We start from the raw sequence: 23,467 nt of genomic DNA, 5'->3' as shown, positions 1-23,467 counted from the left end.
AGCCACCCAGGCCGCCCTGCTGTTTTAACATTTTATAATCATGATGTTTTAGGTATTTTTGTAGCCTTCCTTTATCAGAACACACAAAAATTCCATTCTTTTCTACTTTTCTAGAAATTTTAATCATAAATTTGTGGGGGGAAAACAGACAATCCAGAAATCTAACTTGAAATGATCCCAGCAATTCATTGGCACAGAAGCAGGGCATTCGTAGAGTGGATTCTCTTAGGAAGTTCCTAAGACAACATCCTTGACAATTTCCTTATTCTAGTACCATTCCCGTATTTTTCACTTTTAGTCCATGTTACTGTTTTACACTGTCACTCAGTAGCCTCTTCTTTTGCTACAGCTAAAATCTGTATAAGTAGATTCTTCAAAATTAAGAAGGACCCTTTCTTTTTTTAAAGATTTTATTTATTTATTTGAGAGAGAGAGAGAAACAGCATGAGAGGGGATAGGGTCAGAGGGAGAAGCAGACTCCCCGCCGAGCCGGGAGCCTGATGTGGGACTAGATCCCAGGACTCCGGGATCATGACCTGAGCTGAAGGCAGTCGCCCAACCAACTGAGCCACCCAGGCGCCCTAAGAAGGACCCTTTCAAGCTCAGTTTCAAAAAGCATGTGACCAAAGTGTAGTATTGACAGATTTGCAGTAGAAAGAACAAGGGGGAAATCCATTTGTTTACAAATTTATTCACGTAAAGTTTGTTAAACAATTGAGACTTTTTGGAAGCCAACACAGCTACTTTTAAGTTTTCATATTACTCTTTGTAGATATTTAGATTAAACAGATAATCTTAAATAGGTTATTTTAGAAAGCTGCTGTAATATTAAATTATGTTTATCTAGGCATACAAGTCGTTTTTATGCACTACCTTCTCGATCTCACAAGTCTTTTATTGACAATACAGTTTCCAACACTGCTCAAAAGACACTAATGTTTCGAAAGGCATTCTGTTTAATTTAATCCCATTTTAGTATTCCTTTGAAAATTTTGACTGATGACTCTGGAAATTCAGCCAAGAGTGTTGTGTCAAAAACTTGCTTGAATTTATCTAAGAATTCGTAATCGGTGCTGAACCTGAATTTGTTTGCCCAAAGCAACACCGTCCCTGGCTGACAAAGGTACGCCATGGTGGTGAGCAGCTTGTCCAGGAAGTAGTGGTGGTAGACCACGTCCGAGGCCAGAACATAGTCGTAATAAAACGTCGACTTGGGGAAGTGTTGCTCCAGGCTCTCTCCCCAAACCAGCTCTCTCACTTCCGGCAGATATGCTGCACGTTTTAATGTGTTCTTCAAAAGATTGTATTGAAGGTTTCCTAGGACATCAGGCAAATCCGTTGCTGTGACTTGAGCTCCTAAGAGATAAAAGAGAAAAATTTTAACAATTACCTGGAAACATGCAGGCAGCCACAGTGGACATAGACACTCAGGGAGACACAAGAAATGGAACTGGGCTTCTCAGCTTTGTCCACATTTGCGCGTGGACTGGACATACTTGACCCAATCCCGCTGGATAATTTCCCATGGGGAGCTCTGCCCTGTGCACTGTCCACTGTTTCACAGCGTCCCAGGTCTCTACCCCCGGACTCCACCCCCAGCTCCTGGCGATCAAAAATGTCTCTAGAAGTGGCCAAGTGTCCTTTATGGGGCAAAATCACCTTTGGTTGAGAACCACTGAAATAGAATAATGGTATCATTTTTTAAGAAATAGTTGTGTGGTGTTGGGAGATTTCAGGATAATTAGCTGCTTAATCATGTTTTCCTTCTAAAACTCTTATCTGAAGATTTGATCTATTTTGTACGACTGCCTGCCTCCAACCTAAATTTTTAAATTAATCATTAGGCGTTTTAAAGCTAGTGACAAGAGTTCACAAAGTGGACCACCCCATTTCCAGACTGGATTTAATAGAAGAAGCTCTGTAATGGTGTAGTCAGAAGTACGCCACATCTGTACCCACCTCTTGCTCAGTGCCCGGAACTCACAACCTGCATTTGGTGTATAAACCTGTCTCCACCTTGGATTAACTCACTTACTTTTCTTCAGAATGTTACAATATTCGCAACGAAAAGCAGGAGACAGCGTAACGTAGCCGTTTACAACAGGAGAGTCACAGCTCCAGAATTACAGCTTCATCACACGGTCCTCGGTGGGCCAGGCAGGTCCCCTAACCTCTCTCTCACCTGCGATTATCTTATTTCTGGGCCAACAGTACTAATTCCTAGCTCATGATATTTTGGGAGATTCAGTGAGTGAAATCATGGCCAAGCACCTGAGTCACAGCTGGCCAGAGAGAAAGCGCTCCCTATCATTGCTGTCAAAGTGTTTTGGAAACAAAGTCAGGAATAAGCAGACAAACCTAAAATACTGGCCACAATGGAGACAAGGCCTGGTCCAGCACCAATCTCAAGTATCTTGGCATCTTGGAGATTCAGTTCCTCTGTATGTTCCTCCAAATACTGACACAAAGCCGTAGCCTAAAAAAACATTTGCAGGCGTCACCCGAGCATTGGAACATTGGAAAACAGTGGTGGCCCGACCTCCCTTCCCTACCCCAAGGGAAATACTACAAGAGATGTTATTAATAGTTGCAGTTTATCGAGGGGCTCCGAAGAATCAAAATATGCACTGAATGCCCTATTTGGACCTCTGGAGTATGAAAGGTATGACACGCATCAGAGGAACTGGAGACAGACTTGCTAAATCGCCTCTATCCTCTATCTATCTGAAGACTCTGGGTCAGTGTCCGGGAAGAGGAAGGTCCCCTCGGCTCTTACAAGTCCGGGAAGGAGGCCTGAAACCAGCGACCTCTTGCTCTGGTTTGGTCCCGCCGGCCGCCACCTGCTTCAAGAGCATTGCTGTACGTCTTCCCCACTTCCCTCCTGACTCCTTTCTCGAAGTTCGGGTGGGTTAGAACTTTGTCTGCTCCCCTGGACGGCTGGGCAGTTTATTTTTTTAAGCGGTCATCTAAGAAACAGACTGTCAATACCGTGCTTCTAAGGGGCGCACACTCTGGGGCGGTCGGGGGTGGGGGTCTCCAGACTGCGTTTCTGCAGGGCACCGGGCGAGGGCGGTGCTGCTGGTCCGTGGACCACACTTTGCGGAGCGGCGAGGAGATGCTAAAAAGCATGTGAATGAATTGGGATAACTTTGTAGACAGAAGCTCAAACGTTCCTTTCCTTCTCCCTTCATTCGCTTCTGCCTCCACCTTCTCCTGACCTTTCCACGGAGAGATCAAGGGTATCGGATTTGCACTGACTGATGAGGCGTTCGCCTTTATGCCAGTGGGGTCTCAGCAGCGCCGCGGATGTGAGAGATCGGGAGGGTTCGGCACGAGGACGTGAATCCTGAGATGACAAAGCAAACCGAGCTCTAGTCTGTGTGCACTCTCAGCTCTTCTCTTCCTGTGGCTGCTCAGAACTTGATGGGACGCCACGTTTTGGGGGGAGGGGCTGCTGTCGCCCCCCGCCCCGCCCCGCCCCGCCCCGCCCCGCCCTGTGTTCATAGTGAAGAGGCCACACGCCCGGACGAACGTGCGGTCACGGCTCCTCTCCAGGGGACGCAGGCTGGGCTGGGAAGGGGCCTGTGCGCCGACTCAGACGGGCGAGCGGCGTCAACGGGGCACACGCTGGGGGCGCGGGGGTGCCCCAGGCGCTGAAGGATGGGGAGTGTCCAGCCCCCCGAGTGTCCAGCGGAGGGCGGCGGGTGAAACGGCCACGCACGGCGCATTGCCAAGAGCTCTGGCGCTGGGGAGGGAGCTTCTGGATGAAGAGGAAGGACAGTGACTTGTGATGGCAGGGGTTTCCCTGTGAGGAAGAGTGTCACCTAGAGCCACCAAAGAGACGTGCTTTGAGGGGTTTTCCAAGCGTCCCTCAGTGCCCTGGCGGGTGAGCAGCCTGGCGACCAAGCTTTTCTCAGGAAGCCCGGCACTGCGCCACCCCCAGCTTCCCAGCCCCGTCAGCAAACGCGCAAGAGTGAGCTCCTTCACCGACAGCGGCCCTTGGAGTCCCACGAGGAAGCGTGTTTTCGCACGTATGTAAACCCTTCCTTGGCAGCTTTCGGGAAATGGGGGTGCCAGGAGAAGCCAGGGTTTGGTGCGCGGAAGGTTGAGGCCTTGGAATAAAAGGGTCCTGCGGACAAATACTCTTCCATTCCTGATCTCCTGGTAGCCCTGCTTATGGTTGTCCATTTGCCAAATTTATTACAATAAATTTGTAACATTTATTAACCTGGGGAGCAGGTTGGTGGTTTTCAAACTTGTTATTAAGCCAGAGAAGAGGATTTCCCTATGAAGGAAATCATACTTAACATGCATGGGGGGAAACACTGAGCTTCCTTAGCTAGGGGATGGGGGTGGGCAGCTCTAGGAGCCTGGAGCCCTTTGTCTGCCCCTCCCCTTGTCCAGCCTCCTTGTCCCCCGTCACCTGCCACTGGTACCCAGGCCCCCGCCCCAGGGAGCTCCATGGCACCTCCACCCCTGATGCTCAGCTGCAGTCCCTGGAGCAGGCGCCTGCCCCCCTCACCCCCCCCCAGGAGTGGCGGCACCTCTGAGTCCCAGGTCTGCATTGGAAGACAAACCCCAGGCCATTCCCCGCCAGCGACAGAGCAGCTTGGAGCCCAGGCCTCTCAAAGAACAACCCAGCGGGCATCGGAGGGCCAATGTCCCAAAGCCGGTGGCACAGCTCTCCCAAATGAGTCGACTTTTTGAGCCCCCACCTCCCCAACTGGCAGGTGCAAACAGTGGCGCGTTGGTAATCCCAGGTGGCAGGCGTGACACGCAGCTTCCACAAGTGCTCACACCGCCCAACCTCCCCAGTGCAGGGGGTGGGGGGGGAAGGTGGGGGAGGCGAAGCAAACAGCCAGGAACTAGCAGATTGGCTCGCAATTCAGAGCGTCTCCCACATTCCCATGCCCCCCTCGCATGGGGGGCTGCAGGGAGGAGAGGGGGGCGGCTTCCTACCCGCTTCTGCGGGAACACCCACGGCGTGGAAGGGAAGCGAGCACCCGGCTCCGATTGTTTTTTTCCTCAAAATTCGTATGATTTTTTCATCTTACTTCCTGATATATTCAAGCTGAGCTGATGTAAAAAATAATGTTTCAGGAAACATGGCACAGAGGGAAATGATGCTTCTGGGAGAGATGCTGGGCTTTTGCGGAGCCAAGCGCACCCCCGGCCCCGGGCCAACACATGGTCCTCCCCTGCAGAAGCACAGAAGGTGAACGCACTCGGCGACCTGTCCACGGTGCAACTGTCGCCCCCAGCAGCCCCGACATCCCGAGGGTAATGGCTGTCTCACCCCGGGCCACACCACCGCTCCATAGCTCTCTATGGATTCTTGGATGACGATCTTTGTGCCGGCAAACAGGTAATGCTCCTGCGTGTAGCTGGCGTAATCTGTAGGGACAAATCTCTGGAGGCTATGCAGAGATGGTTCTATCTTGTTAGAATCTGTGGGGGCAGAAAATAAAATAGGTTCCGTGAGTTGTTGCTGCCGAACAAGCACACACTAGGCCGCTGGTAAATGGGAGCGGACCGGGCGGTTTTCCCCCAGAGGGGCTGACGCCAGCAGTGACCGCCGCGAGCTGGCACAACGCCGAGTGACACGGGGCGCTGGGGACGCGGAGTTCAGCCGCGGTGTTTCCGTGAGATGCCCAAGCGCCCGGCGATGCCCTGGGTCCGTTCCGCGACGTAGCCGAGGACAGCTCTCTCCCCAGCCTCTGTTCTGGTGGCCGGAGAAAGCCAGCTTACCGCAGAACGGCAAGATGAGGACCTAGGCACACACGGACCTGGCTATTTTTAGGACTTGAGGCGAAGCAACATCCCCGCATGTTGGCTGGAGCATGTTCCTTAAACCCTTCCTGCAGCTGCTCCTCAAAAGGTACCGGTCACCCAAAGACGAGCTCGCTCCACAGCCCGGGGAGGCGGCCAGATGAGCTCAGCCTATTAAGTTACAACGGCTTTAAATACCCTTTAAACTCGTGAGCCGCTCTCATAGGTCATATAAAATGAGCAGGAAAGAGCACCCGACCGGGGCTGACATCATAGAAGCACAGACTGTGCCGATCCTGCTGAGTCTCCAGGATAACACGAGCAGCGTGGGGAAATGTCAGGGGTGGGGACGCCGAGCGCACTCGCACTAGGGGTCGCCCGCAGAAGAGAGGCGGCGGGTACCGGCGGTGGGGGGGGATCAGCGGCGAGGAGCTGCCGGGGAGCCGGCGTGAAACCTGCCCCTGCTCCCCGAGATCCGCCCGGGACCTTCCTAACCGCAGGTGGAATGTGGGCTTCGGAAAAGAGCTGCAACGAGTGGGCCGTTAACCTTGGGGGTGCTCTAATCAGGAACGTCCCCTCGAGGCGTTAGAGGAGGCGGGGGCGGGGCGCGAATCCAGGGTGGAGGGTGGAGGGTGGAGGGCGTTTGGAGAAACCCACTCGGGAGCGCGCCCCTCAGAGGCAGGCGACGCCGGGGGTCACCGACGAGCACCCGCACCAGAGCCGTCCGTACTGCTAGTCTGCAAACCCGAACGCGCTCACGGAAGAGCTCAGGCATTGGGAGTCAGCTCTTAGAAATGTTTCCAGCAACGTGACCACGTCCCCTTATCCAAACACAGGGCTTGGGTTTTATCTTCGCATGTATTTTCACTGTGTTTTTCTAGAAATGAATTTTTGTTCTATTTTACCCAAAAAGTGTCCGTGTGCAGCAGATTGAGAAATGGTCTTTGAGCACAGTGACTGGGTTGTCAAGGAGCATGAGGGATGTCCACAGCTCTCCAGGGTGCTACTCTTGCCCCCTCCCCACCGCCTCCCTCCCCCGCCCCCGGGTCTGACGTAGCCTGAGTTCCACCCCCCGGGGGGGAGAATTCTGTGCCCTGACCTGCAAGGGGAGCTTCCAGAGACCTGGGACTTCACTGAGCTTGCAGGAACCTGCTAATAAATAGTGACCAAGGCGAGAAACATCGTCCTGGTAGGGGCTGTGGGGAGGCAGGAGGGGCGGGAGGGAGACATGGCCTGCACCCACCACTTAGGGGAAGCTCCTAACATCCAACACCACCAGCTCATTTTCTGTGAATGACCAAAGAGGCCCTAGCCTCTCCCCTCGAGCTGAGAGGCTGATGGAACTGTTGGAGAGATGATAAAAAGGTGTGCTGGGACATGTTCAACCATCAGCTTGGGGCGAGGGGAGGAAGCACTGATCTGTAGGGTTTGATGGTCACCACGGTGGGAATGCTCCCACACTCTCCGCAGACGTCCCCAGGAAAGGACGTGCGCTGCCCACTGAGACGGGTGCTTTCCACCAGGCAGGGCAACAGACACCAGGAAGCTGAAGAGCATAGGTACTCATAAAGATAATCTCAAAATGTAGTAAAGTAAGTCATGATGCGTTGTGAGTATTCATTACCTTGGTTTTTTAATATATCTTTGGCTTTTATATCATCTATTTAGTGGTAAGTTTTCATAACTCAATTTCAATAATGGCCATGTTTAACAATAACCCTCAAAAAAAATCCCTGAAATTCAGGGGCTGGTACAGGCCGGTTGGGGCAAGGAGTCAATACAGGGCTGCCCCCTTTTCCTCTGAGGTTTCGTCCCTGGGGTAGGTGACTGGGGGCAGCCAGACCAGCCAGGACCCATGCCAGCCCCTGCAGACTTCCCTCCCCACTGTGGCTCAGGCAGGTCCTTCTTCCCTTCCTCCCATGTCTCACCAGCTGGGGACCTATTTTTCTCTCAAGACGGTAGAAAAAGTCAATGGGCTGAATTGGAACAGCTCATCATTTCACAGGCGAACGAGCTGATAGATATGTTTTCCCAACCAACATCGTAAAGAAACGCGGGCACATAAATATTCTCCCATAAGACCCTTCTATTTCGACAAAGATAAAGAAATGTATGCTTATTGCACACTAAATGTTTTCATTTATTGTATCGATGCTAGTCTGAGAGTTTAGAGAGATCAGATTTTAGAGGCAGAATTGCCTTTTTACGTAAACTAGTTTAGTAAAAATAAATAGCATCCCGTCCTAGTTGAGTTGGAACATAATTTTACCATGTTAAATGATTATAAATGTTTGAAATGCCATACCTCGGCTTTTCTGACATTACCTGTTAGGTCTATTATTTATTACTACCGAGTCCCTGTCCAGAAATGCAACCCACGTGTGACCCAGCTGTGCCAGGAGAACATGTTGGCGAAAAGCAGACACGAATCAAGATTTTGTTTCTTTTTAAAAAGTTCTTGTGATAAAAATATGACCATTTGAGATTTATACACAGCACAAGACAAATTTAGATAAGTAAAGAATGAAAAAATAGAGGTTACTTTTAATGCTATGCTCACGCTTGCCTAAAGGCACTTTCCTACTAAGCTTCACTAATAGGAACAATCTAGAATTAGAAGGGGATGGGAATTCTTGTCACTGAAGTTAACTGGGAAATGCCGTGGCCAGGAAAGCAACTGACACGGTGTGGCGGTGAGGAAGGAGGTTACCTCCTGGGGGTCCGCCGGTGCCATCCTCCTGGAGAGACCCCGCCGCCGCCGCCGCCGGCTCTAAGCAGCCATCTGGGGTGCACGGTGCTTCCCGCAGCTCGGAGCTCAGACACACGTCCATAACCGCAGCCACTGGAGAGCAGAGAACCAGACAGGCCCCACGAGCTCAGCCCAGGCTGGCTGAGCCTCCTGGAGGCTCTAAAAGGTGCAGCTTATCGCCTTAGCATCTGCTGAGCCGAAAAGAACCCCTGCTTTTCAGCTTCGTTTCCCCCAGTGAGCAAAGCAGCTACCCAAGGAGCTGCCCTCCTAGTTTTGCAAAGCAAAGGAGAAGGGGGGACCATTAACCATCACCGCGCCTGTTCTCTGCATCAAGAAATGCAAAAACAGAGCAAGTGTCGCCGGAGGACAGGCACAATGTGGCTGGGGTCTAAAATGTCTTTCTAATAGCTTTTGGAAATGAACCTTAATGAAGAAACTCTGAGCCAGCAGCACATCCTACCATCGGGGGCACCATGTGGATGGAGGGGTTAATGATATCGTGGATGAGAAGGCAGCATTTGGACCAAACACAGGGCTGCTCCCTTCTCTTCTGAGACTTTATTGCAAGATCGTAGAAAGTGCTGGGGACTGAGCCAGGAGCCTGACCGGGCACCTGGCAACTCACATAATCCCCTCCCGCGCCACTTCCTCATCAGCATAAAGGGGATAATATAGTATCTGCTGACTTCCCAGGGCCACAGTGGGAAACAGGAGAGTGAAAGTGATAAGTACGGAGAAGAAAACCACCTGATTTAGAAAAGGAGACCTGGCTGTGGGGATCACTGGTCGGCATCAAAATAGTAACACAGGACATCACCGCAGGGCGTGTACCGTGGCCAAACCCTGTTCTGCTGCTTTACGTCTATCGATTCATCTAGTCCTAGCAATCGCTCCTATGAAGTAGATGCTATTATTATGCCTCTTCTCAGATGCGAGCAATCCAGGCGCAGAGAGCTCGAAAAGCAGCCCAAGAGCAGAGGCGGAGTCAAGCCCAGGAGGTCCAGCTGCAGAATCTACGCTTTTAACTGCCCGGCAGGTACCCCTTGGGTGGGCTTGTTCAGCCTTGGGTTCCGTTGCCTACTTTGCCCTGAAATTACCACAGTGATGTTTCCGAGTCTTTTATTTGTTTATTTATTTATTTTACAAAAAGCTGTTTACCACCCTGAGTTAGTCTCCACCACTCCAAGTCTCCGAGTTGCCCAATCCCATCGTTCCAGCCAGCCGGGGATAGCAACCAGACTCGCCAGCCATACACCATCACTGCCTAGCTGACCAAGAGCCATTCGGGCACTGGCTTACTCCAGTGAGCAAACAGACAAAATGCAAGAAAGCACATCCCCTGAAGCAAATGTCATTCCACTGCACACCTGGGCAGGTCGCTTGTCCCTCACGTTAATGCGCACCAGGATTGCAAACAAATGAGATCTCTGTGAAAGCAATTTAACATTTTCATTGGCTCTAGAATTGAATAACCAAATATTTGTCCCACTCCTCCAACTCACCAAACCAGCCCGAGTGCCCTGGGGGTCTGTGCTTCACGCCGGAAGTTCTTTCTCTTGCAGATACTTCCTCCTGCATTCCTTTCAAGTTTCCCCAACTCCAGGAAGTTAATTATTCCCCTAAACTGAGGGCAGCCTGGTTGCTGATGAGAACACACTGCGTCTTCAGGGAGGAAGCCTCCACTGAATCTTAGCTCCGCCATGCACGTTCCTTATCGAAGATGCAGATAATGGGGATACGACCTCCTATGGTGGTTGTGGGAATTAGGAGAGGTAAGCCATGCAAAGCATTGCACGTACAACAACAGCAACCGCTCTGTGCGAAGCGAGGAGGGCGGTCACTCAAGCCACACTCCATCCAGCACCAGGGGACTCTGGGCATTACATTTAAGACATTTCCTCATTTTGCCTGCAAGCAAAGAATTGTTTTCCAATACCAGGTGTGCTTTTCCTTATGAAAGGAAACGACCCCCTCCCCCATCATCATAGTTGACATGAGAAATTAACTTTTTCCCTGACATGTGTGCACTGGAAGGCAATCTAGAAAACAATGACGGTGCTCTCTACCTGATGCTGTTAGTCTAACATCACATATGCCATATGGCACGTGTTAGTATTCGATAAAGATTCCGGAAGTTTTTCAAACAATGTCTTGTTAGTCCCCTCAAAATCATTTCAAACTGTTAGCTTAAACATTACCTTACGTAGCAGAAGAGAGGTGAGATTTCTGTGCACCCTTGACTCCCCAATGTTTTATATAGATCTGCACCTGAAAGGATTAGCATTTTATGAACAAAAGCCAGCCAGTGCAAGCCCAAGTTATTTAGGGTAGCATGACCCACCAGGACTCGACACATTACTTTGCTAGAATATCCATTCTCTCTCCCTCTCTCAATTCTCAGTGTTCTCTTTCTCTCTTTCCTACATACCCACATGCAATCCTTGCAATGTGAAATGGAATCACCCTCAAAAGATCCAGAAAATGCCTCCAGCAAGACAGAGGCTCTCCTCCATGGTATCCGGTTGCTGTGATGGAGTTTGAAATGTAGACATATTTCACTTTAAAAAGAAGTGGGGGTTGGGCTGGTCAGGGTTTTGTACAGACGTGCAGACTTTCTCTGTGCTCATCAGCCAAACTGCTGTGGCTGAAGGGAGGAGTCGTGCCTGCTGTGAACCGTCCTGGACCCTGCTCCGAGCAGGCGGAAATAACACAGGACTCTACCAAGAGAAGACAGGAGAACATCTAACTAGAAGGGACGTGAGTTAAAGGCTTAAGGTTGCATGAGGAGTATTTAGCTGGGGCAACAATGAACAGGAAACCAGGAAAAACTCTTCCAAGAAAAAAGCAAGCCATTGCAATTTCCTTCATTGAAAAAAAAAAAAGGCAGTTAAAAAAGAAGGAGGAAAATCATGTGTTCATTTGGGAAGCCTGGGAACCCTTAAAATAGAATATAGGGCATGTAAATTAAAACCTTGGCAATGGGACTTAAACAATCACTCGTGTTTATGAGGGGCTGAGCGAATAGTGATTGAGCTTGAGTGCATACAAGAGCCTATTTTAATTTTTTCACCCCACCTTGGTACTCTCTTCGCTGCTGTCACTTTTTTTTTCTTTATGTGCATTTCTTTTAAGTTAGGATCTTCATCTGGATGTGCTGTGGTCCCATGACCATTAGGTTTGCTTTCCCATTCCCTTAAATTAGGGGAGGTGACCTGGAGCCTTGCTCAAACGTGTCATTCGAATGCTGCCTACTCCCCAAGTGGTCCAGGTCTCTGATGGTGTCAGTTGGGTAACTGGTTTCCACCAGGGGTCAGCACTGCTATGTAAGCATCCCTAGATATAAGCAGTAGCAAAAAGATGGTCATCATTACAATTGTATAAATAACTTTTAAAAACTGATTGCAATGTATATGAATGTGTCCCTAAATACTGGCTACATCAGAATTACCTGGAAGCTTTAAAACACATAGACTCCAGGCCCCTGGAAATTCCAGACGTTTGAGTTCCAAGTCCAACAGCCGTCTCTGTGTGTTTTCAGCACCTGGCGCCCGGCCAGTGCCAATCTATAGGGGAGGGGACTCATGACTGACTGTCACATAGTTGAAATGTCAGCCCCTGACGAGGGATTAGGCTTGGGGCATGGCTTGGGAGGACACACGGATGAAGTAAGTGCCTGGGAAGCACATTTAGTCTCAATAGGAAAGAACTTTCTAACAAGCAGAACAATGGAACAATTGATCTCAGGGAGCCAGCGTAATGGAAAATGGGCCAGACTTGGAGTCAGAACACACGAGATTGGACCAGAGGTTTATACAGGGTCAATAAACAGGCCGTGAGTGTGCGGTCTCTCTGCCTTTCTTCAACGGTGTAGACCTCTGATCTCTCACAGCGTTTTTCCAACTGAACCTAACTTTCTTAGCCAGTGGTCCTCACCATGGAGGAATCCGCCCCTCCTCCCAGGGACCCTTGGCAATTTGGAGATTTTGTAGTTCGTCACAGCTAGGGCGGGGAGCTATTGGTATCTAGTGCATAGAGGCCGGGGGGGGGGGGGGTTGACAAATGGTCTGCTTTACACAGGATAACCCTTCACAGGAAAGAGTGATCCTGCCCAAAATGTCTCTAGGGCTAAGCCTGAGAAACCCTTGTCTTGTGGGGGGGGGATCGGAGTTGCAGGGTGAATTCTCAGGACACTTTTTTTTTTTTTAAGTAAACTCTGCCTACAACATGGGGCTCAAACTCATGACCCCGAGATCAAGAGTCTCATACTCTACTGCCTGAGCCAGCCGGGGGCCACAGGGTCAATTCTAATTTCCATCCTACAGACACGGTCTGCTAGCTGGGTGATCCCTGCCTCCTCAGCCTCAGTATCCTTGCCTATAAAATGGGGTGGGTTAGCATTTGCAGACTGTCCAATAGAGAGATCCAACATCACACCCTCTGGCTCCATCAGATTTCTCCTGGGAGCAGACCTGGAGATGAGGATTTGAGAGAAAGGATTTGGGGGTGCGGGGGGGAATCATCCAGGGAAGGGGTGTTCTGCACAGCCAGCTGCCGCAGGGGGCAAGAACACTTGCACCCCTGGGGCAAGGCTGGGAGATGAGGCAAAATACACAGCTCAAGGACGCCTGGGTGGCTCGGTTGAGCGACTGCCTTCGGCTTAGGTCATGATCCTGGAGTCCCTGGATGAGTCACGCATCGGGCTCCCTGCTCGGCGAGGAGCCTGCTTCTCCCTCTAACCCTCCCCCATCTCATGTACTCTCTCTCTCTCTCTCATTCTCGCTCTCTCAAATAAATAAATAAATCTTAAAAAAAAAATACACAGCTCAGAACGATTCCATTCCAGGTTCAGAGGGCTTCCGGAGGATTCCAACACCTCAGCACGGATGCAGAAACCAGCAGCTGGAGGACGCAGATGTGTCTGAGAGAGGTGAGTGATGCCCAACAGCTTCAAGATCCAGGGGAGAAGGTTCCAACTGGTCTAACTTTGTCATAAGCTAGCCCTAGAGGTAGGGCTGGATGATGTGAGAAGCATCCCAGCAAATCATGAGGAGTAGGACTGGGAACTAAAGGAGGGCTGTTGGCTGCACAACAAGCAAGAGTTCTGGATGGCCTTCTTCCCTTTCCTGGCCACCCTGTGTGTACATTCTCTCTTATTTCCGTAAATACAACTTCAAAATGGATACCCATCCTCTCTACGACGGAGGATGGTCTAAGTCTCATTGGCTATCACCTGTGGAGGGAACGGAGGTGTTCCTAACTCAGAACCTCCAGATGAGGTTCCCTGCCTCTCCCTCAGTGGGCACGAGCTCCCCAGCGACCACGGACAAGAACCTGATGAGCTATTTCGTCACTGCTCACGATGCATTGCTGCTCCCCGGGAATGCAAAGTGGGGGCTCCCTGCTTTTCACATGACCTTCCCCAAATTTCTACAAAGGAAGGGTTGCTGACCAGACGAAAGAAGATATGTCCACCATACTTACTTACAGGGGAGACGGTGTAAGAACTCCCCCTTCCAGGGCACTGGGGTGTCATGGCAGAACTTGATGTTCTCGAAACAACCTGGTAACCAACACTCAGGGATGCGTGGGGTTTCCAGTGTGTTTGCTCAGAGTGAAACGTAATTCCATAACTTATGGTCCCTCAACTCTCTGGCAACACAGTGGCTCTGGGTTCATAATCCTCTCTGTCGAATGATTTAGGGTCTGCTTCAACGCCCACTCGTTTGCCAGCCATCGGGGGCAGCCCCTGAATGCCTGGGCGGGGGTTGGTCCAAAACGCCGCCAGCAGGATGGAAGGATTCAGAGCACCCAGCTGTGCGGCCACCACCCACGGACATCCTGCCAAGGCGGCAGGACAGGAATGCGACTCTTCTTGTCGGGGTTTGCCTGGGGCATGAGCACGATGGCTTCCTCCTCCCGCTGAAGAAAGACCACCATCAGAAATTTTATAGTTGGTGGACATGGAAGAATTTCCTTCTGTGTCATTTCAAATCTACATCATGTTACCAGCAAGGGAGGAGAATACGAGTGAAAGAATCCAATCCGTTTGGAAACGGCAAGTGAAGTTATAGTCATTTTATCTTAAAAATAGCGCATGGCTGCCCCCCACACCCACCACAAGGAAAGGAGCCTAAATCATCGGCCTTAGAGAGCGGCTCTCACCAGATGCCCAGGAGCAGCCTCGACGGCCTTGGGAGCATTTTGGAGAGGAGATGCACTGAGCTGTTGGTCGCTATTTTAATTTTTCCCCAAGCCAGGTCTTAAGACAGATTTCGCCCTCAAAGAAATTCTCTTTTATTTTAGAAGCATCTTCCCCTGCAACAGTGTGTAAATCACAATTGGTAATAGCCAGGGGTCATGTCATCCACACGGCCAAGAACGCTTGGAGCTGAGCCATACGCCTGTGATATTAATTACAGGGAGGGATGTCACGCTTGGGAAACGGGTTTAGATAGGAGATTCTGACATTGAAATGTCTAGGAATTTGGGGTCTGTTGGGTAATAACAACAGTCCTCCTAATTTAAAATTTAGTAAATAGGGGCGCCTGGGTGGCTCAGTTGGTTGGGAGTCTGCCTTCGGCTCAGGTCATGATCCCGGGGTCCTGAGATCAAGCCCCGTATTGGGCTCCCTGCTCGGTGGGGAGTGTGCTTCTCCCTCTCCCTCTGCTGCTCCCCCTGCTTGTGCTTTCTCTCACTCTCTCTCCCGTTGTCTATCAAATAAATACATCTTAAAAAAAATTTTTTTTAAATACAATACAATTTAGTAAATAATGGCTTATGGAACCAAATGAATCTATCAGTAAGGAAAAAACTCTCTCACAGTGATTGAACTTGGAGAGTGAGGGTGAGAGGCCACCCCTCAGTTCCAGGGTTCCTGTCAGCACCACCAGGCTCCTGTGACCGTGACCGTGACGAGCCTGACAGCCGCCCTCCCCCAGAGGCAGACATCTCCAAAGCCAGCCGTTCCTTCCACATGGCCAACAGCTGCTTGGAAATGGCACTTTTTAGAGGGACTTAGTGGTCATGAATCATGCTCCGATTTTAGCAACAGCAGTTGACTAGCGTTCAGGAAGGTAATAATGTTTTCCCAACAGATTTCTATTAGGAAAGAATGTTTACCTGGTGGCCCTATTCTGGGATGTGGCACAAAAGGGGAATTCCTTTCATTCTTTCCCCCCATTCCAGGGCGGACTGGATCTGAGAAAGGCATGTTTTCATCTGCAGCTGTGTTGTCATGGTTCGGGGGAAACAGGCGGAGGTATCTGAGTCTCAGTCCAGATGGAAAGCAGCAGGGAGGACGGGGCAGCTCCTGGGCTCCAGCTGGGGGATCGATCGCAGGGAAGCCACATCTCCAGGCTCTGTTGCCCCGTCTGTTTGGGGTGAGAACAGCTCTACCATGCCCCGGGTTCTCTTACAGGTCAAGTGAGGCAGAGCATATGAAACACTTTTGGACATTACAGGGACTATGTCGGGATTATCATTAGTTCATTCGAGAGGAATTTGGACCCTAGGATATGTGTGCATCCATAAAGTTACAGAAGAAAATAAAAGTTCACTCCAGTCATGTTAGCTGACAAAGCTGATAGACACATTCCTTCCCACTCTGAACACATAAGGTACTGGGTAAAGTGTTTTCAAATATGCTTTAAAAATGCATGTCCAGAACGTGAGAAGATATTTGCAAATGTCTTATCAGATGAAGGGCTAGTATCCAAAAATCTATAAAGAACTTATCAAACTCAACACCCAAAGAACAAATAATCCAGACAAGAAAAGGGCAGAAGACATGAACAGACATTTCTCCAAAGAAGACATCCAAATGGCCAACAGACACATGAAAAAGTGCTCAACATCACTTGGCATCAGGGAAATACAAATCAAAACCACAATGAGATACCACCTCACACCAGTCAGGATGACTAAAATTAACAAGACAGGAATGGACAGATGTTGGCGGGGATGCGGAGAAAGGGGAACCCTCCTACACTGTTGGTGGGAATGCAAGCTCGTGCAGCTACTCTGGAAAACAGTATGGAGGTTCCTCAAAAAGTTGAACCCAGCAATTGCACTACTGGGTATTACCCCAAAGATACAAAGGTAGTGATCCGAAGGGGCACCTGCACCCCAGCGTTCATAGCAGCAGTGTCCACAATAGCCAAACTATGGAAAGAGCCTAGATGTCCATCAACAGATGAATAGATAAAGAAGATGTGGTTCATATATACAATGGACTATTACGCAACCATCAAAAAAATGAAATCTTGCCATTTGCAATGATGTGGATGGAACCAGAAGGTATTATGTGAAGTGAAATAAGTCAATCAGAGAAAGACAAGTATCATATGATCTCACTGATATGAGGAATTTGAGAAACAAGGCAGAGGATCATAGGGGAAGAGAGAAAAAATGAAACAAGACAAAACCAGAGAGGGAGACAAACAAACCATAAGAGACTTCTAATCTCAGGAAATAAACTGAGGGTTGCTGGAGTGCGGGGGGTGGGAGGGATGGGGTGGCTGGGTGATGGACACTGGGGAGGGTATGTGTTGTGGTGAGCACTGTGTGTTGTGTAAGAATGATGAATCACAGACCTGTACCCCTGAAACAAATAGTACATTATATGTTAATAATAAAAAATAGATTGTCATAAACAAAACAAAAAAAATGCATGTCCAACCTTGAAAGGAGGGAAGGCCTTAAATAGCATAAAAGGAGAGAATTAGAGACACATTAGTGAGTGAATGAGTTCATGCCACCACAAGCCTGGGGTGTATATCAGATTTGTGTGTAGGCTCTGGAATCCAAAGACTTTGGGGTTTTGATGCACTTGGGGGACAAAAGGTATGTCCTTGGGTTGACAGGACATGAGATCTGGGGCCAGAGTAAATCTACATTTTGGGAAGCCTGAAATTTATATAAACCTGCAGGGAGTATCCTCTTTAAAGAAAAAAATTAAAATTACAAATACAGAATTGGATACAAAAGTAATATTTAAGATGAGAAATCATCAAAAATAAAATTTTAAAAGATGAAAAATAACAAAGTATTTTTAAAATAATGCTAATAATATATTACCAAATAATTTTATAACCGTATCACATAAGAATTATAACAATATAATAATTATGATATAATAGTATTTTAGATGTTATATCAATTAACTTTCTGCAATGCTTTAAAATATTATTTCCTAAAATTCTGGCTCCCTATTTTTTCATTACTTTATATGATACCAATATATTATCCTACTTCTGTAGGAAAGATAAACCATCAATGAAGTTTTTTTTCTAATGTCATGGTTAATTTAAATTTATTTTAATTAGTGATACTCTGATAAAGTTTCTTTTATCTTTACAACCCGTAACTGGCAATGTCGCGTGACTTTTCAGGATTGTTGTCAAATTTGCTTTTCTCTTATATGAGTTGTAAGATCACAAGGCATTTAAATTTTTCTTACTGGGGCGCCTGGGTGGCTCAGTCGGTTAAGCGTCTGCCTTCAGCTCAGGTCATGATCCATAAGTGGCTTTTCCTGGGATCCAGCCCCATGTTGGGCTCCTTGCTCAGTGGGGAGTCTGCTTCTCCTTCTGCTACTCCCCCTGCTTGTGCTCTCTCTCTCTCTCTGTGTCAAATAAGTAAAGAAAATCTTTTAAAAAATAAGTAATTTTTTCTTATTAATAGATGAATCATAAATATTGTTTGAATTGGCGGCCCTTACCCACTGGATGTGATCAATGCCCCGGTCCCTGTAATGGGTTGTAAGTTTTATTTTTGTCTTCTTCAGTGTCTGTATTTCATGTGAAACAGAAGTTTAATCTCTTTTCTCAATCTCTTCATATTATCTATTCCTTTTTGTTAAGTGGTAGCAGCATTATGTCTAAGTACTTGAGCCCCAGGTACTGTGGACTTGGACTCCAAGAAGCAGACAAAGAAAACATTAATGCACTTATGGGGACATGTGTGACAAGGGACAAAGGACCAGGGGCACACACGCACACGCATTCACATGTATGGAGAGAGAGAACACACCAGTATAAATACTGGAAACGGAGATGTTGTTAAAGGAAAAACAGATTGTGGCCACAGTTCCAAAACACCCCAGACCAAGTACTTAGTCACTTAACCAAGGTTTAAACTGTCCCAATTTCCCGGAAATGCTGGCTTTGACCTTAAACAAAACTGCCACAATTGATGGGATAGAGGTGACATGAACGGATCACAAACCGCCTGGTTAGGACATTTGCCAAGAATGACACCTTCCTTTCTAGAGTTGTTAACTAGATCGGCAGCAAGAAAACTCTCCTTTCCTCTCTCCCTCACCCCTTCCCTCTGTTCCTCCCCCCATCCCCTCACCCTATTTCTGTTTTCTTTTGTTGTTTTCAATTATTCAAAGTTCACTGCAGTTTTATTTAGTCATATCAAAACAAGTGGAGAGAAAAACCTGAAGCAGGAGATGAACATAAATTGGGGAAACCTTGCAAAACCACAGAATAATTCTTGGTGCTTGCAGAGACAAAAGCACTGGAAAAGACCCACAGTCTCCCTAATATAGTGAAGGTCGACAACTTCGGGGATCAAAAATGACATTTGCCACTTCTTATCTCTTAGATTCCAAAGACTGCTGTCAATTGTAGTGAGAAGTCAGTTTCTTTTAAACCGGTGTCCTGGGGGCGCCTGGGTGGCTCAGTCGTTAAGCGTCTGCCTTCCGCTCAGGTCATGGTCCCAGGGTCCTGGGATCGAGCCCCACATCGGCTCCCTGCTCAGCGGGAAGCCTGCTTCTCCCTCTCCCGCTCCCCCTGCTTGTGTTCCCTCTCTTGCTGTATCTCTCTCTGTCAAAAAAAAAAAAAAATCTAAACTGGTGTCCTGAAAGAAAAAAAGTGTGCCTGTGTGTCAGTGTGCGTGCGTTTTCAAGAGACCGCTCATGCCACCCGATGTATACAGCTGCTGTCGGTTTTCAGAATCTACTCATAAACATGATCTCATTTAATGCTAAGAGCAATTTTGTGAGATCTGCAGAAAAGGCATCAGCATGGATACCAGGGGAATGAAGAGGAGGAAAGTTTCAGTTAGTCATCTCTTCGAGGGCAGCAGGATGCTTATAGGACAGTAATCTTTATCAGAGTAAAAAGGAAAATAATGAGTCAAATAAAAACAAATTCAAACATGAAGGAAATAACTAATAAGCTGGACTTCATTAAAATTAAAAACGTCTACTCTGCAAAAGAAAATATATGCCAAAAGATACGACAGGCCATAGACTGAAGTAAATACTTGCAAAAGACATATCTGATAAAGGACTGTTATCCAAAATATTAAAAAAAAAAAAACCTCTTAAAACTCAACAAACAACAAAAAACCAACCTGATTAAAAATGAGCCAAAGACCTTAAACAGTCACCTCACTAAAGAAGATAAATAGATGGCAAATAAGCACATGACAAGATGCTCCACGCCGAATGTCATCAGGGAAATGATCACTAGAAACACTGCACATGGGATATCACTACGCATCGATGAGAATGGCCAAAATCCAGAGCAGTGATGACGCCACATGCTGGACAGACGGTGCAACAACAGGAACTCTGGGAATGCGTAAGGGTCCAGCCGCTTTGGAAGACAGTGTGGCATTTCTTACAAAACATATTCTTACCATGCTCTCCAGCAGTTAGTGCTCCTTGGTATTTACCCAAAGGAGTTGAACACGTGTCCACACAAAACCTGCACGCACATATCGCAGCTTTACTCATAAACTCATTATTGCCAATATTCCGAAGCAACCTAGATGTCCTTCAGTAGGTAAATGGGCAAAGAAACATCCTGACAATGGAATATTGTTCAGCAATAAAGAGAAATGAACTGTCAACCAAGCCATAAAAAGCCCATGAAGGAACCTTAAATGCAGGTTATTAAGTAAAAGAAGCCAGTCTGAAAAGGCTACCTACCATATAATTCCCACTACATGACATTCTGGAAAAGGCAAAACCATAGACACAGTAAAAAAATGGACATGTCATGATACGTTGGTCGAAACCCACAGGATGTGCAACGCCAAGCGTGTAAACCGGGGACTTTGGGCAGTAGCGGCGATGGGTCGATGTCGGCTCATCCGTTGTAACAGATGTACCCCTCTGTGGGCTAGTAGGGGAGTCAACGCACCTGTGGGGACAGGGAGTATATGGGAACTCCATGTACTTGCGGCTCAATTTTGCTGTGAACCTAAAACTACCCCCCAAATGAAAGTACTAATTAACAGAAGTAAATGGCAACAGAAGTCCTCCAGATTTCTCGTGAGTTAAGGAGACTTTAATCGCAATCACTAGGGTGGGTTCCATGTTAGTTTTGTGAGAAAACATTTAACGAGTCAATCTTTTACAATCGCTTCTCACAGTGTTAATAGAAAGCCCTGAGTGGAAATCAGAATTCAATCGTCAGGTCAGTGCAAGTTGAAACCCTGAATTGCAGGGTAGCTTAAGTGCTTTACACGTGTCAAAGATCAGCTGATTTAGTTACTGCCTTGGTTGTCTGCCCAGCACAGCAATAACGATGGCTTTATCAGCGGCACCGATATGGGATCATCTTTTCATTCCAGACGTGTGAATCACTTCAGGTATTGGAACAACAACAACACAGTGACTTCTCCCAAAGGAGAGGAATGCAGCATGCCTTAACTCATAGACAATGAGATCGGAAATACTCTCAGTTACACATACATGGAAAACAGCAATCTTACTTGCAGTATTTCTTCGCAAAACCCAGGATAAGCAGGAGAGAACACGCAAAGGTCATACTACTTTCACTTAGGAGAAGATGAATGTGCTAAAATGCACACTTCATGAATGATATCTGTGTCACCTATCCCAGAATATGTTGATTGCAGTCTGAAATGCATGCTCAGTTATCCCAACCGCTTAAAACCTTCAGCATCGCAGATAACCAGAAAATTAACTGTACCCCCAGTACAGCCTTTTTTAAAACTCTGTGGGCACAATGAGAGCCGTAGGATTACAGATTGTTTATAAATGCCTTAACACCATCAAAATTATTATTTTATTTAGAAGATAGCTCTTCCTTACAGACATTTCTTATGTAGAGTCTAATTTCTTCCATTCTCTTGGTTTAATTATTTTATAGGTGAAAACTGAACTAGACTTTTTATTTTTTCAAACAGTTGTTGTCTCTGAAAAATCTTTCCTGTCTCTCGTTACTTCTCTCCTTCAGCACAGCTCAGAAATCCCTGCACGGGGAAGACTTCTAGAACCTCTTCCTGGTAAATAGTCCGCTTGCATTCTCTTCGGTTATGGTCCAGTTTAACTGTCTGAGGTTTGCGTCTTGCCCACTGGACTGTGAGGAACTTGAGGGTAGAGAGCCTGTACTTGGTCTGGTTACTGGCATCGAGAAGATACTCATTACATGTTCGATGAGTAAATGAATGTATGAGTGAGCATTGGGAACAACTTTTTTATTTCTTCAACACATTTCAGATCACAAAAGTGTAAAAAGTTGAGGTAGATCACTTTCTGTAGATGTAGGGGGATTGAACTACTAGCTCAACTTTTCTCGAGCTTAAAGAATGTATCAGTCCCTTTTTTTCACCAAGACTTCTTTGCTTAACTTGAAATATACAGAAAGTTACAAAGCTCATGTCACAAACACCAAAAGTCCCACCACTTAGAATGTTAACCTTTTATCATATTTGTTCCTGGGCACTTTTCAAGTTAAAGATACAAGTAAAGGTCCCTTTCAACAGATACCTTGTGCAGATCATGGACTTTCTGCCTCTTGGCTCCAAGTTCACCCATTTTTGCCTGTTCTGTTTAAGAACGGAGGTGGGTCCTTTATCTATTTGTCCCCTGCCAGCTCCATGCCGCTCTCTCTTCTCTCTGTGTCTCTGCTCTTTGAGCTTTGGCTGCCTTTTCTCCAACAACGATATCTGTCTCTTCAACTCATGGCCCAGAAGTCTGATGCAGGAAGTGAGCTGCGTTAATCGGGGTGCTCACGTCTTTGGTGTCTCTCTGGGATTACTTTCTTTTGTGGCCTGATGCTCAGTATTTTGGGAGCCACTCTTGTTGTTTCAGGCAGAAGGGTAAACCCAGCCCCTTGCTACCCCGTCTTGGCCAGCAGCAGAAGAATAACTTTTCCTAAGTTTTTCATTTAAATGCTTATTAATTTTTTCACTCTATTTTTTTCATAATCGCAACATTTAAGGCTACAAGGTTTCCTATGAATATTTTTTCCACCTCCCCCCAATTTTTGACATGTGGTTCCCTTGCTGTTCATTTTCATGGTTTCTAATTTCTATTTTGTTATATTATTTAATCTAGGGTCTAAAAGGCTTTGAATCATTTTACCATAAAATATGCACAAACTGCAGAGAATAGTACAATGAATCCCCACATACCATTTGCCCAGGTTCAACAGTCACTGAGATTTCCCACATTTGTTTCATGTTATCATTTCCATTTTCCTTTTCCTTTGTTATTTTCAAGAAAATCCTAGACATTGTGTCATTTCCCTCCCACATATTTCAGCCTCTAACATGTAAGAACTTTATCTTCCTTAACCCAATGTTATTATCACACTTAATGAAATCAGCAATAATTCTTCAGAATCATTTTAAAATCAGACCATGATCAAATTCTCCCAAATGTATGAAAAATATCTATACAGATTGTTTATTCAAATTAGGTTGGAATCAAGGTTCACTCATTACACTTGGTTGTTTTGCTTTTTTAGTCCCTTTTAATCAAATGGAATCCCCCCCGCCCTTTCTCCTGCCACGGCTTCTTCAGTAAGTTAGATGAGTTGTCCCATAGAATGTCCCACGTTCTGATTCGTTTCTTTGCTTCCTTGTGATTTTACTTAACTTTCTTCTCCATCCCCTGTATTTCCTCTAGCTCACCCGGGAGAATTGACTAGAGCAGGTTTAACTTTTTTTTTTTTTTGGCAAGAATAT

At 47.1% G+C, this 23,467-nt stretch overlaps 1 protein-coding gene and 1 long non-coding RNA gene across 3 annotated transcripts; one reads left to right on the top strand and one right to left on the bottom strand.

Annotated features, from left to right (window-relative positions):
* Window positions 1-611: 611 nt before the first annotated feature.
* Window positions 612-10,779, bottom strand: METTL21C (methyltransferase 21C, AARS1 lysine). Of its 2 annotated transcripts, none has more exons than XM_045869682.3 (5): window positions 10,717-10,779; window positions 8,480-8,611; window positions 5,297-5,448; window positions 2,359-2,476; window positions 612-1,356 (listed from the first exon to the last, which is right to left on the bottom strand). In XM_045869682.3, exons 2-5 carry the CDS (start codon window positions 8,598-8,600, stop codon window positions 962-964), a joined length of 786 nt encoding a protein of 261 aa, XP_045725638.1. In that variant the 5' UTR covers window positions 8,601-8,611; window positions 10,717-10,779; the 3' UTR covers window positions 612-961. The 2 variants fall into 2 exon arrangements, with proteins under 2 accessions (XP_045725638.1, XP_045725637.1); XM_045869681.2 differs by lacking the exon at window positions 10,717-10,779 and adding an exon at window positions 10,021-10,626.
* Window positions 8,650-21,949, top strand: LOC135363812 (uncharacterized). Its single transcript, XR_010409922.1, has 3 exons — window positions 8,650-9,554; window positions 13,362-13,445; window positions 21,733-21,949. It is a non-coding gene; the product is annotated as an uncharacterized LOC135363812 (long non-coding RNA).
* Window positions 21,950-23,467: the final 1,518 nt, after the last annotated feature.

This window comes from Mirounga angustirostris, unplaced genomic scaffold (assembly GCF_029215605.1).
Source record: "Mirounga angustirostris isolate CCGP_5_RB_7025 unplaced genomic scaffold, mMirAng1.0.hap1 SCAF_3, whole genome shotgun sequence".
Lineage (NCBI taxonomy): Eukaryota > Metazoa > Chordata > Mammalia > Carnivora > Phocidae > Mirounga > Mirounga angustirostris.
Note: the sequence above shows the minus strand (reverse complement) of the source record. Positions and strands in the feature narration are given on the sequence as shown.

Coding starts and splice junctions, on each gene's coding strand:
- METTL21C (XM_045869681.2), bottom strand. CDS start 10,096: ATGCAGGAGGAAGTATCTGCAAGAGAAAGAACTTCCGGCGTGAAGCAC. Junction 2,477..5,296: donor GAGCGGTGGTGTGGCCCGGG/GTGAGACAGCCA, acceptor ATGTTTTTTTAG/GCTACGGCTTTGTGTCAGTA. Junction 1,357..2,358: donor CATTGTGGCCAGTATTTTAG/GTTTGTCTGCTT, acceptor TTTATCTCTTAG/GAGCTCAAGTCACAGCAACG.